The sequence below is a fragment of the Quercus lobata genome, chromosome 10, assembly GCF_001633185.2.
Source record: "Quercus lobata isolate SW786 chromosome 10, ValleyOak3.0 Primary Assembly, whole genome shotgun sequence".
Lineage (NCBI taxonomy): Eukaryota > Viridiplantae > Streptophyta > Magnoliopsida > Fagales > Fagaceae > Quercus > Quercus lobata.
In genome coordinates, this window is record NC_044913.1 from 5,004,973 (window position 1) to 5,019,892 (window position 14,920).

General features: G+C 33.2%; 2 protein-coding genes and 1 long non-coding RNA gene across 4 annotated transcripts; 1 reads left to right on the top strand and 2 right to left on the bottom strand.

Annotated features, from left to right (window-relative positions):
* Window positions 1-480: 480 nt before the first annotated feature.
* LOC115965539 lies at window positions 481-2,315 on the bottom strand. The gene is made up of 2 exons (XM_031084785.1): window positions 2,124-2,315; window positions 481-1,384 (listed from the first exon to the last, which is right to left on the bottom strand). The coding sequence occupies exons 1-2, from the start codon at window positions 2,224-2,226 to the stop codon at window positions 879-881; spliced, it is 609 nt and encodes a 202-aa protein (XP_030940645.1). The 5' UTR covers window positions 2,227-2,315; the 3' UTR covers window positions 481-878.
* Window positions 2,316-4,032: 1,717 nt separating this feature from the next.
* Window positions 4,033-10,724, bottom strand: LOC115963701 (uncharacterized aarF domain-containing protein kinase 1-like). 2 transcript variants are annotated; one of them, XM_031082819.1, is made up of 12 exons: window positions 10,390-10,717; window positions 10,123-10,251; window positions 9,094-9,288; window positions 8,399-8,446; window positions 8,200-8,328; window positions 7,735-7,859; window positions 7,287-7,397; window positions 6,640-6,748; window positions 6,280-6,398; window positions 5,814-5,967; window positions 4,886-5,030; window positions 4,033-4,341 (listed from the first exon to the last, which is right to left on the bottom strand). In XM_031082819.1, exons 1-12 carry the CDS (start codon window positions 10,504-10,506, stop codon window positions 4,286-4,288), a joined length of 1,437 nt encoding a protein of 478 aa, XP_030938679.1. In that variant the 5' UTR covers window positions 10,507-10,717; the 3' UTR covers window positions 4,033-4,285. The 2 variants fall into 2 exon arrangements, with proteins under 2 accessions (XP_030938679.1, XP_030938680.1); XM_031082820.1 differs by lacking the exons at window positions 4,033-4,341; window positions 4,886-5,030; window positions 5,814-5,967 and adding an exon at window positions 6,003-6,106 and having other exon boundaries at window positions 10,390-10,724.
* Window positions 8,296-9,284, top strand: LOC115963702. Its single transcript, XR_004085899.1, has 2 exons — window positions 8,296-8,442; window positions 9,090-9,284. It is a non-coding gene; the product is annotated as an uncharacterized LOC115963702 (long non-coding RNA).
* Window positions 10,725-14,920: the final 4,196 nt, after the last annotated feature.

Genomic DNA, 14,920 nt, shown 5'->3' on the forward strand with positions numbered 1-14,920 from the left:
TTGTTTTTTTTTTTTTTTTTTGGGGGTGGGGGGGTAACTAAGCAATTATAGAATTGACATAAATAGTCAATCAGCAAATATACTTACATATAACCACATGAGTGTCCATCTTGGCAATCGAATATAGGTCCTTCGGGATAATTTATCATCATTAGTTTATTTTACTTCCATGATTAGTTAGGACTCACAGGTGCAATCACAGTCCATACACCACTTAAACCCCTACATTGCGTAATGGCATGGGATCATAGGCATTTATAGGACTTGCTACTACTTGAACCCACAATTCCTAGACTGGCAAGCATGATATTTACAAGGACTTTCTACCACTAAGCCACCTCTAAAAGTGGTATTTCACCAAAAAAAAAAAAACAAACAAACAAACAAAAACACGTATATTGTTTTTTAAAAGTGAGACTTAAAAAATAAATAAATAAAAACTAATATAAGCTGGATTTTAAGCTTATTCAAATTCACACATCAACACAATCCTTTTTTCAGTCTTCTTATTCCATCTCTTCTAGTAGTTTCACTCATACAGCCTCTAATCCAAAAGTTGAGTTTTGCCTTTAACTGCAAACATTAAACTCATTTGTGATTGTATTTCAACCTGCTTCTTGGAGAAGTGTGCTTACTAGAAAACATGGGTTTAGACATCACACATACGGATTACAATATTCTCCACACACACACCCAGAAAAAGTGAGAGAGCCTAATCCTCAAGGCTGAACAGTATGTAGGCAATAACACTGAAACTTTGATAGCTGACTTTGTTTTCCATGCATTACAACATTTCCCCATACATGGGCATTGAAACAACATCAGAAACAATTGACTTCTGAGTAAATTAACTTATAAAACAGCCAAGTGAGCCTGAATTAAGCACATCCCAGTTCAGATCTTACATTCTGCAGAGCTAAAGAGGTTACACATTCCTGATCCATCTGCTGTTCCATGCTTTTAAGAGATTGATGACAATCACTTGAATTTGTCCAAGAACTTTCAGAACAACCATCTTCTATTGGCATCGCGTCCTCACAGGATGAGCTTACAACTTGTCGACGAGAATCCTTAAATTTAGAAAAGAGGTAAAGAACCGAAACATTCCTGTTCTGTTGCTGTTTCTTGCTGCCCAAACAAGGAGGATCAATTGAACCTCGCGAAACACTCCCAGATGAACATTTTGTATCTATTGCCATTGCCTCCTCATAAGGGGAAACCACAATGTCTTGAGAACATTTTTCAGAACAATCTGCATTTATCTTCATCACCCCAGCACAAGAGGAGCTTGAAGCAGAATCAGTTTCTATCTGCGGCACTGTCTGCTTGGAGTGTGAACTTAGCTCACGTTGAGAGCCTAATTTAAGCTTCATGAGTGTAACCTCTGCAACAAAAAGGAATCAAATTTAATTTGATGCCCTCGAAAAAAATACCATTCAACCCTTCTGCACAAGCTTCCAACACTAACACTATCTAACATTGCTAACACTAAAGCTAAAGTCTACACCATGTATAGCTTTAAATCTCAATTGAAACAAATTTATGTTCATAGAGCGCACTTGATCACAAACATCCCCATATTATAAACAATAACAACCTCTATGTAAGAAACTGATCAATATTTACCTGACAATTCTGAAAATTATTAAGCATGTTACAATTTTATCAAGCTTAATATTCAACTATTTAAAAGTCTATTATTTAATAAAATAATTACAATTTATTCAATTGGATCTAATTCTAATACTCCAATTTCATCACAAGTAATTCTCAAAACATCAAAATAACAAATTTAAACAAATAAATCCCAAAATATAAAACAAATCAAACTGTCAAATTTTGGGTCAGTTTTGAAATTTTGGTCGACCTGAATCCTGACCCAACCCGAGCTTTAAACCAAAAAAAAAAAAAAAAAAGTTCCAACCCATCAGCTTACCGATAATGTTTTCAACACGGAACTTGAAAACATTATTAGTCGAATGAAAACATCGAACGAGGTTGTCGAAATTTACATTTTTTTAAAAAAAATACAACAAACAAGGATCTAATGTAAATGGCTGTGAAACATATATTTCATGAACCAATCAATAATCCTAGTATTCTACTAGAGAGAGAGAAAGTACCATAGATGGAGAGAGGATCGTCTCTGAAAATCTTGGAAGTTGGCCTCTCTAACTCCAAGCTGTCTAGTGACGAAGTCGAAGCTCCTCTGATTTTCCCAAACATCTCTCTCTCTCTCTCTCTAATCTGAGGTTTGAAAATGAGAAATTTTTTTGTCTCTTGTTATTAATCTGAGTGACGCGGGAGTTTCATCAAAGAATAGCGGGAATCGTACTCTATACACTTTTTGTTTTGACCTTTGTTTTTTGTTGGAACTGATATAGTGGATGGGCCGGGTTTATGTTCACTCATGGACTCATGGCCCAATTACCAACTCACTCAAGTAGGCCCTACTCAGGCCCACTTAACAATATTTCTACTTTTTGAAAATTGTACTCAACACTCTTTTCCCATTTAGTTTATTTGAGTTTAAATTCATGGGAGTTTTTTTTTTTTTTTATAAAAGAAAATTTATTTCAAAGACAATACAGTAAATCCTATTTACTAAAAAAAAAAAAAGGATTTTTAAAGGTAAACAAATAATTTTCTAGTGTGGGAGTATTACAATTTTTCAAATTGTAAATTGTTTACACAATAATACAAACTTTTTCGTTTAATGTTTTTGGCCACATGAATAATGTAATTAATGTACCTTGTAGAGTCCAAAAGTCTAGTAGTTTAGTGGCATTGTTTGCTTCTTCCTTTTTTTTTTTTACGAGGAGAACCGAACTTCAAACCTACCCTTTCTTATTGTTGTGTGTATGTGTTTGTGTATATATATACATATACAATTCATAGTTAAGATCAAAATACATTCAACATTATTCAAACATTTATCCTTGTTCCAACTTCAAAGAAATTATTTTGTACAAGCATTTTAGTAAGAATGAGCAAGGGATCCATGTATATTTCACATTTATATAATTATATAAGAGGAGGGTGTAGTACACCAAATACATTGAATAATTTCACTAAACTTTGACATAGTCAGACGCTCAACTATCAAGTATCAACCTAACTATTGGGCCCAAGCCCATTCCACTAACATTCAGCATTGTTCTAATTTTTGGGCCTATTGGGTTCCCAGGGCTTGATAATATTTTTATTTAAGAGCTACTCTTAACTTTAACATACCTTATACCATTTGGGTTAAAGTCCAAGTGATTGTTTACATACCGATAGATCCAACATTCTGAAAAACAAAAAATAGAAAGGCTGATTGATTGGATGGCCCCAAAAAAGGGGCCTTGTAAGAGGGTTTTATTTGGGCCAAGCCCAATAGTGAAAGCTTCTAACCAAGCAAGGCCATTAAAGTGGTTACCCTCATCAATTACAAGTTTCTTCTCCTACTGCTCGGTTTGGATGCTGAAAATGACTGATTACATTTTTTTTCATACTTTAGCTTTTTGGAATTATATACATTCTAAATACAATTATACTTTTGCCCAGGCCAATGAAAATATGTCATACCAAACTAAAACTAAAGAATCCACCAAGATAAGAATGCTTTATAATGAAAATATGTTGTTGTCAACCTCATTCAATCATATTCAGGTGAGCGTGTTTGGGAAAAGCCTTTTTTTTTTTTTTTTTTGGTCACACATTTAACATAAAAGTTACCAAAAAGTATATATATTTTAATAAACACTATGTATAAGCTACTGCCAATAAGTTGTTTCTAACGCACTAGCTACACTGAGTACCTGTTCATTAGTCGCCTTGGTATTATATAAACAGAATGGCCCCTAAATAAATTATAATTATAATGTTGTAAGGAGCAAAACATATCTGTTAGGTAAAACTTGGAACAAGCTATGGTCTGTTTCATTCGGACTATGGGCAAGTAGGGGAGGTGGCTTTCCAAGCTTGAGTTTGACATGGACTCAATAGCTTCAATCAACTGGTTCACAGTACTTTGTTGGATTACACTCATGATGTCAATGGGAAAAAGTAATAATAATTGTGAAAAGCCAATAGAGAACTTTTACAACTTGAAACTGTATCTGAAGGCATTATACAAGAGCTTGTGGTGATCATAAATGATGTCAAATAACTGAATATATACAACAAATGGATCAAACTTCCTTCTTTTTTCTCCTTTTTCTAAGTAAGAGGTTTGAATGTTTGATTAGTACATTAGCAAACAAGAAACATAAAAAGCTCCAAACTAATTTATGCCTACTCTTCAAAAAAATCTTCTTGATAAACCACGTCTACGAACTCTACTCTTCATATCCTTACCTGAAATAATACCAATCAAGAAAGTTAGGCATGAACACAAAAGTTAGATATAGATTTAGGCTAGGTGAAATTATTCAGTGCGCTTGGTGTGCTACACCCTTTTCTCACATATCGGTGGGCCCCACCTGTAGGTCTTACAAATGTAGTCCACCCTAATGTGAAAGGGAGGCATAGTACACCGGTTTATAGAATAATTTCTCAAAGACTGGAGGCATTGAGAGTTTGAGACACATCCCTCGCAGAAAAATGATTCCACTCTAGGTATAGTATGTACTCCACAATATAAAAGAAAACCACTTCTAAGTGTTGGAACACTTGTGCATTTGGTAAAGTTTAAAGGTAAGATAAAATATGATTTTAAACAGCAGAAGACATCATATAGCATGAGAAAGTAGATACACACAAGCAATGGCAAGAAAATGCAAAAGACCTCATTTAGCAAGAGAAAGTGAATGCATGTAAAAGCAATCTTAATTATCTCTTTGCCATGCAATATCACAATGCCCCTATTTTCTTAAAACGTAAAAGAGTTAAGAAGGGTCACCTTTTAACCTGCCGGCACCATACAAAGCTTCTTCTGCAATGGATCTCCACTGTTCTGCACAAGAGTAGTTGATTCCTAGACCAACACTAAGCCCTCTCAAGAGATGCACCGTCCGAAGTACAGAAAATAGCTCCTCAGGAAAAGCCTAACATAGCCAAGTCCCAATAAGGAAGCAATATGTAATTCAGCAGAAGAAAATGTAACAGCATAAGGTAGGTACCCACATCAAACTTCCTACTTGTTCCCCTAATGTCCAGAGTCCAAGCCCACTCTTTCAAGTAAATTATTTTGGATGATCATATTATTCTCTCTCCCAGACCCCTTTGACATGGGAATTTTGTGTACCAAGTACAAACATTTTGTATTATTATTTGGAACCAACATATTGCCATCAAAGTTGATATATTCAAATAAAAAACTATAGGAACTCATGGGAAATGAAAGTAACAGTATCTTCTATATCCTATTTCACATATCCTCAATATTGTAATGAAATTACAGCATTTCATTTGTTTAATTTCTCAAAGTGAATATCTTTGAACATATCTATTCATTCATTTATGCATTTTGGCATGCCAAATTAAAAATAAAAACTTCCCTATGCATTTTTTAAAATTTGGTACCCTTGGTAGATCAGAAGAACTTCATATGAAACATAACTAATCCCCTATTCCACATCAGTGGGATTGAATTCCCTGTTAATAAACTTTCGGTCGCGGAGGAAACCCTTCCAAGACTTGTTTCAAATGCTACATAATATTACAGTAGAGAGGTTTTACTTCAGTCTGGTTTACAAATGCAACTAAACATTTGAAATAATATGGGAAAACCAGTACATAAACATCTAAGCAAAAATTATATATATGTGCGTCTAGCGGAATTGTCCACAAAGTAAGCAAATTTAATAGTTGATGATTCTAAAGCATACCAGAACAGCAATCTTTTTAATTGAAGATTCTTCTGAGAAAGGTTGCAGCATCACCACTCCAGGGGGTAGTTTTGTATCAAACATCGTCTGTGCCAACCTCAGCAATTCCTGTTGTTCGTTTTCACAATGGCTTAAGGTATCAATTCCCAGCTCCCTATGAAATAGGAGAAATCAATTTGATACAAATATTAACAGTCAAAACCAATAAACCTCAAAAAATTCTGGGACATCATCAGAACTTCTCAAACCAAGCCATATTTCAGATAAAATTATATTGGATACATAAATGTGACCTGCATTTTACCAAATCTACTAGTCAGTTAAAATATAGCAATAAACAAATAGAGCATCAAATCTCTTTTTTTTTTCCTTCTTCCATTTGAATCTCCATGATAGTTCTTGGCAAACCAACAGGCAATTCATTAGAAGTGAAGGACCAAATTGACTTATAGGCAATGATTAGTACCTGTAGCTCTCTGCAGCTCTTATAGGGTCATTATCAGCAATGGCAAGAACAAGATTAGCATAACCAAGCCTCAAATTCTCTGGGAGATCCTTCGCTTGCCCATAGTCTAGCAAGGCAACCTGTTGTGGGAAAAAGAAAAGACACAAGTAGAGCTTATAAGTTGGTCTGGCATGCAAATCTAACATTACAAAACCACAGGTTTAATTAGTATTCTGTCTCTTCATATCATGCAACCTATAATTTAAGCTATTCATTTAAAAGAGAATTGTAAACAGCATTCAAATAATAAAATGCACAAATAAAATCTAAAAATAAAAAAGAAATAAACCTTAAAAAAACAGATATTGATTGCCCAATTACCTCTGAACCTTTACAGATAAGTATATTTCCCGGATGGGGATCAGCATGGAAGAAACCACTCTTCAGAATCATTTGCCCATATGCTAGTGTCAAACTTTCAAGGATTTTCCTACAGTTACAGAAAGTTTAATATAAGTATCCTGCACCATTTTTTTTAGAAGATAATATCTACTACATTATTAGAAAGGCAACCAGAAAAGGGGATTCATTACTCTGTGATTGTAAAGAATTACAACAGAGCAAATTTTATCTAAAAATATATAATAAATCTAAAGAACAAGAGAACTGATTTCAGGAAAATATTGGTAACAAATTTAGAGAAAAAAATCTAGCAAGAAATATCTAAGGAATTAAGGAGTGACTAAAAAGGCCAGCAAGCAATTTTTAAAAAAAAAATGTATGCCACCAAGGTATAAAGAAACCTAGAAGTAACTTTACCAGAGAAATAAGGGATTTAAAGAGAGTTACACTTTTATTATTTTTTGAAAAAAAATGGAATTTAATGTCTCCATGTTTAAATGAAGGACTCAAAAGTAAATAAATATTAGTAAAAATAAGATAAAACTTTATGTGCACGTAACAGCTACTTATATAAAAAAAATATGGCAAAAGTATCCCATACTCTCAGGGATAGTCTAGACGCTTACTGCTTTGCCGCTGCTGCAATCTTACCACCAGGATTTATTCCTCTTTTTGCTATTTCATCACCAAGATTAAGGATTGGAACTCCATCCATATATTCCATCACTAAGACCCTCCTAACCAAACAAAGAAATACTTGATTAACAAAAGGTTTGTCAAATGAAATATAGCACCAGAAATGCAGCAGTACAAAAAATTGACAAAGTGAACTTGCAAAATGCAGCATTGGGACAAAGGTATTGTGATTTTTAGCTTGAAACAAGTTTAAGCCTTTTCTATGGATAAATAAGTGTTTTTTTTTTTTACATAAGATGTTTCTCAATTGAAACAACCTTATACTAACTTTCAAAATAAAAATAATAAACAGTCTCATGCTATCAAAATAACCTATAATCATCTTAATCCATGTTTGCAAGTCCTGACCACATAAAAATGGGGTGTGGCATTACGTACCTGCTGACCATATCCCGTATCACTCGTGGCACCAAAACAGGACTCTTTTTGTTATTCTCATATAGGAAACGTCGAATCTTTTCCATAGCATTAGCCTCCCTGATGAAGTCAAATTCATATCCAATCTGAATGGCATAACCAAAAAAGAATAAGTATCCAGTATGCAGTATGCAGTAATCTGAATGGTCATGCAGAAAGAAGCACTATATCTATTTAATTTTAATCTGAAAAGAATTACAGTTATAGCATAAATTCAAGTATTCAACAAATAGAATTTAAGTCATCCACAACTAAGAACCACACTCAACAACTAACGTCTAATCTTTTCAAGACACTATCATCCTCAGGTGTAGAGCAAAAAATCAAACCAATATCAGAACGAGAGAGAGAGAGAGAGAGGAAAAAAGAAAAGGAAAATGGTAATCTACATTCTATGACAAAAAGAAATACAGAAATAATATGCACCTGTGTCTCCATTTCCTTGGTTATTGAGTACAGATCAAATTTGACATCTGTCTTTTGTATGTACAAAGCAAAAGCTTGTAAATTACGAATATCTGTCATCATCAGATCCTGGATTCCTGGATGTTGCACCTATTATATGCCACAAAAAGTTAAATTAGTGCAGAAATATGGAGCCGCAAAGTAGTCCACTTTCCCTCACCTTGACAGCAACATCATTCTTATCACCTCTCAATCTTGCTCGATGTACCTAATTTGAGCAGAAAACACAAATAAGGTGCAAAGTCATGAGTCTTTACAAGCATCATTCCAATATGATTCACTTCCTGCTGAAGAGCCATCTTGACAGCAAGTGAAATGTGAAAAAAGAGAATAAAATGGATTGCAACAGTGAAGGATTGGAAATTCTAGACAAGCCACATTGAATTCAATTTGGAGCCGAATTAAATTCGACATCAGAATGACGAGAAAGAATTTATGAAAATATATAAGTTTTGGAGAGAGACTAAAATTAAAGAAAAAACATAGGGTGTTTCAAACTCCAACTAGAAGTTACAAAGAGTGCCTTGTCAATGTAATCAAGGCAGCTCAATTCTTTCGGTATTTTGTAATAAGATCAGATATATGGTACTAAAGTTGGTTTAGACCATGGAGAAACAGTATCACTTCATTTTTTAATAAAGTCATGTTCATTTTGACTCACCCGCTCTTCAATTCCAAATTCATAGACCAAATAACTAGCTAAGAATATTAACATTTGAATTCAAAGTGCTTCCCCCTTTACATCAATTATCAGCTGCCATGATTGGAACATTAATCATTTCCTTTGAAAAGTAATGGTGTGAATAACACAGATATATTTCTCTCTATGGGAGTGTCAATTGTCTGAGTAGGTACCTGGGCAATTGAGGCAGAACCAAGAGGATCCATTTCAAATCTTTCAAACATTTCACCAATACTTTTTCCCAACTCCTTCTCCAGCATAAGTTGAATGTCACCAAAGGGGGTTGCGGGAGCCCGATCACATAGGGTCACAAGCCTTTTCACCCATGCTGCTGGGGCCAAGTCAGGCTTCCCAATAATTTGAGCAACCTGATTTGAACAACATATCCAATATATACAAGTAAAGCCTAGAAAACAAAATATAAATCCAGACTCATCAATTATCTGTAAAATTCTCCAAAACTCTTATCATAATAGCAACCACAAACCAAAACCCCAATTGGATAATAAATAGAGATGGAAATGCTCATAATCTTAAGGAAAAAACATTAAAAAAAATACCATAAACCAATGGTTTGTTTGGATTAAGAAAATGAAAGAGAAGGATTTGGATTTCAATCTTTAGTTTAAATGACTTGAATATAGTATGAAATGATAGAATTTTTACTACTAATACCTATCAAAAAAAGAATTTTTTCTATTGATTAAATTTATGGAGGGATTTGAGCTTTGTTTATATGTAGATTTCAAATAATTAGGTGTAGGATGTCATTTCAAATCTATTAATATCACATGTTTTTCTTTGAGCAAAATCTCCTAAGATTACATCATAATGTGTTGTAAATTTATATCAAACAATTTATACTAGCATTTGTTCTTCAAATTCCCTTTATTTCAAATCCTCAAATCCAAAAGCAACCCAAATGAATTCAAGCTGTCCACTTTCCCCCTCCATGACTTCAAGTTACAAATTCAATAATGAAATCCCATTAGGCACCTTAAGATATTTCATCAACATAAAAGTAAAATCCTAAGCAGGGCAAAGATTCAGACACTGAATTGACAAGTACCTGATACATATCGAGCTAGAAATGCAAAAAGGCTAAAACCCCATTGTAATTAGACTATTACTTCAACATAATTCAAAATAAGAAGCACAAAAACAAATACCCAATTGAAATTAGATGAGAAAGTTTCATATACCTTAAGGAAAAATCCACCAAGGTCAGAGCACATAGAATATATTTTCTGAGCCGCAACTTCATGCTGTCTTTCCCACATTGCCTCTTGCTTTTGCACATCCTTCACAAAACTCACTCTAACTTGAAACACCTAAGCAATTCCAACCAAAACCAAAACAAACCCAATCGAAATTCTTAAAGAAAGACGCCAACTTTACATGAATAGAGAAAAAAGACACAAAACTTTACACATATACAAAGAGAGAGAGAGAGAGAGAGAGAGAGAGACCTTGTAGCCAGTGTAGATATCAACAGCTCGTACCCAGAACTGAAAGGAGCGATTCCAAGGTCTGAAATGGGTGGACAGCTTTTCTTGAATATCCTTGAAATCCACAGGAGGCAGCATAGTGCTTTATTTCCCTGTTGCGTTGTGAAATCTGTGTCTGTGTCTGTGTGTGTGTGTGTGTGTGTGTTAGAGAGAGGCTCTTATAACTTATAGGTTGTCTGTGTCTGAAATTTATGACACAAATACTAATAGTGTGTGACACACAAAGAGTCAAATCACCAGTGCATGGTTTGGATGAGAGCCGTTTGAGAGGGAAGGAGAGAATATCTGTTTTCTACTTTATACAATGAGATGCGACTGGCTGGGAAACCAAACTGTAGTGCTTTTTTTTTTTTTCCTTCATGGGTTTTACTGATGTGTGTTAGGCATACATTAGTGAATTATTTTAGAAAATTTTTTGTGAAAAAACTAAAAAGTTACTAACTTTTATTTATAATATTTTCGATTCTCTATAAAATGTTTTCAAAAATAGATGACACACATTAACCAAAACCCCTTTTTTTTATATATCAATTACCAGAAGTAATGCTATATATATATTGAAAGAATTTTTGCCTTTTATATTCAACAAACTCAAAGTCACTATATTTTTTAGGGTTGTGTTAACGGACACCTAACAGTAATTTTTGACATTTTTTTTATAATTTTTTATCTTTTTCTACAATTTTATGTCATTTTTTTTTAGCGTGAGGCCAACTTTATAGAGAGAAAAAATATTAAAATAACTAAAATGACTAGTTTTATGTCCTTTTATTTTATTTATTAAATGAGACTCACTTTAATTCAAACTGCCTTTTTTTTTTTTTTGTCACTTCTTTTTTCTTGATAGGTGATGCCATGATGGATCTGAATTAGAGTGGCATTACCATGGTAGCCTAGTGCGGGCACGCCGCAACCAGGCATGGTATACTTGCATGCACCTGCTCAAGGCTAAGGCAGCTCTCATGGGCTCGCAATGGCCTTGGCAACCTGTGAGCAAGTTGCTTTAGCCATAATAAATTATATCAATAATTACAAAAGAATATTCTAAAATAAATTGCATTAATAATTATAAACAAATTGTTTTATATTTTATATTTGTTTAGGAAAAATATATATATATATATATTTATACTGTTATATTTGAAGGCAGAGAAGTCTGAGCTCACTGAAATGTGAAAAGCGTGAAGAATCTGGGTATATATATTGCTTGGGTTGTAAGGCTTGTGTGCCCAAAAGAAAGCCCCTTGTCAGTTGAATCGGACAAATTTTTTTTCTTTAGTCTTTTTCTTCCTTTATCTTTATGCTTCTTACTTTCTTTTGCTTTACACTTTGTTGCTTGTACGTCCAAGCCATCATTTTTGCCGTTCTTTGGTCTTTACTCTTTACCCTTTTTTCAGGTCAATGACAAATTAGGTTTTACCAACGTGCGTTTTTTGGGCAAACTATTTTAAGAAATTATTTATAAAAATAAATAAATAAGTAATTAATTGTTTTGATAGTTATTTCAATTTTTTATTAAAAAAAAATTTCAAAATGGATAATTAATATATACCCTAAGAACATTCATTAATCAGTCTCAAATAAATATCTCGTAGCATTACTATTTAGTATTTACTAACAATAGTAATTACCCCCCAAAAAAATAGTGATTTTAAAAAAATAAATAAATAAATAAGAAGAAAAAAAAACAATAGTAGTGGATTCGGAATTATGTCCCTATCTAGTGCAAACTTCAACTAAATAAATGAAATTTAAAAGCATGATTGGAGCTCTTTTTTTACAGTAATTTTTTATTTGAAATTAATAATTTGTTATATTTATTCTCCATAATTTTTTATAGTCTAAAAGTATTGCAGGATTGCTTAGTTGTCACTTACCATGCTATCTTCTTTCTCAAAAAAAAAAAAAAATAACAAAAACAAAAACTTACCATGCTATCAAAATTTATAATTTAATTAATGACAATACTTTAAAAATATGTACTGTGGGGCCCGACCCAAAATAATGGGCTAGTCTAACTACAGGCCCGTCCGAGAAGCATCCTGTCCGAGGAGAAATCACAGACAGCATTATTCAGACCCAATTGCGCCGAAGAAACCTGTCCGAGGAGTAATTCCTCCTGGGACATTACGAAGTTCAGACGAGGAACTCGCCCCAACCATTGCAGTTCATCCTCCCAGCATATAAAAAGAATAAAAATCCAAAATATCTCATGGAAAGCTGTCACCACCACATTAATTGCGCCACAACCACCCTCTTGGCCGCATTAATGAGGAAAAGACCCCTGAACAGTACTACCTTGGCCTCTGCAACTCACAAAGGGAGTGATAGGGGTGTCTGATGGGACAGGTGCTCAAGTAAATGTTTAGATGATCAACAAGTGTAAGGTTGAGATGAGAACAAGAGAGCTATATAATGTAGTGGAATCCCTCAAAGAGGGGGGACACAAAAAACTGTATTCGGGACTAAAGAAATAGAATCTTACGTTGGAGATCCATCCTTGTGTTTTTATTTCTGCAATAATATTGTCCATGTATCATACCAAATAGGCTCGCTGAGGCTAAGTTCTTTGACCCATCATCTACAAATATTTATTGTGGGTTGCATCTTGGGTCGAAGCCTGATCAATAGGATTTGGGCCAGGAAAATCGTGCAACTACATGTACAATTTCATGTTTTAATTTTCTAAAAAGGAAATATGATATAAAACTTGGTCTAATTTTTAAATTCCACTAAACTTATCACTACTTAAACCAATATATATCTACTAAATCTGTTATTCAAAATTAAATAATATTGCACCATAATCTTTTCTTATACCACCTTATTTTCCCTCCTATTCTTTGTTTTTTTATTTTTCTATTTTTGTCTCTCTTGTTTTATACTTTTACATATGACACCTTATTAAGGGAATGCAGAAAATACTCAAAAAAAAAAAAAAAAAAAAAAAAAACCTTATCTTATATGTTTGGATGAAAGAAGATAAAGAGAGAAACATGAAAAGGAAAATGATTGGAATGTACTAAATTTTTTATGTTTGGCGTACCATCCACTCTACTCTCCCCTCATTTCTCTCTAATCCAATGGAGTTTTTGGGACAATCTCCATAGTAGCAAAAAAAAAAAAAATAGAAATGGTGGCCTTTTATTTACCACATATAAAATGAGAAAAGCATATTTTTCTTTATCTTTTTATTTATCTGTCCATAAATTTTATAAATGACTAAATTTGTTTACAAACTAGTTTGTAGATAATGGGACAATGGCTATAAGCTCCCACTAAACAAAATAACATTGTTACATAATTTGTATGTCAAATTTTGTTCAAATCATATATTTTTACTATTTGATTCATAAACTTTTTTTTTTATAATATTTTTTCCCATATAAAGTAATAAACATTTTACAAAAAAAATAGTGGGTACTTTGCACCTACTCAATAGTCACTACCAAGCAGCCCCACCAATAATTAGCATAGATTAAAAAATATGCTAGCAAGGTGGACGATATCATATGGAATTATAGCTGGAAGACACACCAGCCCTGATAGAAGCACAGCTATAGAAAGATGTAGCAGCCAAACCTAGACCTAGAAATGAATTCCATGAATTATGTTAGAATTTTTTTAATGAAAAGTGTTCTTTCCATCAATTTTTTAAAAATACAGATGTGGAGGTTGGTGTGAGAAAAAAAAATGAATTCCATGAATTATGATAGAATTTTTTTAATTATAATTATTAAAAATATAAACCTTTCTTATTTTTGGGTATATATAGTCATGCTTTCATGAGATTATCAAAATAATGATACTATAAGAGGTACAAAAATAGAAAAATGGACAGCCCAAGTTTATACATAAATATAGTTAAAAATTCTGCTACATAAAACTACCAAGTAAGGTAAAAAAATAGAAAAATGGACAGCCCAAGTTTATACATAAATGTAGTTACAAATTCTGCTACATAAAACTACCAAGTAAGGTTTGGTAACTCTCTCATCAAAAAAAAAAAAAGTTTGGTTTTTAGACAAAGTTTTGACATATATTTGCAGTGTCGGTTTCAACTACCATTTTGAGTTTTTGGCATGTTGGGAAATTTTTTAAGGAATGAGGGAGAGAAGTTTGGAGGGGTTTCAACCACCTCTAACCCCTCATTTTTAATTCCCCAAAATTGGAGAGATTTCGAGGGAGAGTAGAGTAGATAAATTTCCCAATTTACCCTTTCTAAATTAATAATAGACCAATATTGCAAGTCCATTTTCAAATAGGAGTAAATTTGTCTATTTTAATCATTTCCTCTCCTCTTCATTCTAATTTTTAAAACATCCAAACAGAGAGAATGGCTAATTACTCTCTTCCCCTTTACTAATTTTAAAAACATCCAAACAAGGTGGAGGAGAACTATTCCTCTCTACTCTCCTCCCCACTACTCTCATCTATTCTCCTCCCTCCCTAAACTTCCAAATAGACCATTAGTTTTGGGAATCTTCTTGTG

Coding starts and splice junctions, on each gene's coding strand:
- LOC115965539 (XM_031084785.1), bottom strand. CDS start 2,226: ATGTTTGGGAAAATCAGAGGAGCTTCGACTTCGTCACTAGACAGCTTG. Junction 1,385..2,123: donor CGATCCTCTCTCCATCTATG/GTACTTTCTCTC, acceptor TTTTTGTTGCAG/AGGTTACACTCATGAAGCTT.
- LOC115963701 (XM_031082819.1), bottom strand. CDS start 10,506: ATGCTGCCTCCTGTGGATTTCAAGGATATTCAAGAAAAGCTGTCCACC. Junction 8,329..8,398: donor AGAATGATGTTGCTGTCAAG/GTGAGGGAAAGT, acceptor GGCATATAATAG/GTGCAACATCCAGGAATCCA. Junction 5,031..5,813: donor TTAAAAAGATTGCTGTTCTG/GTATGCTTTAGA, acceptor TGGCTATGTTAG/GCTTTTCCTGAGGAGCTATT.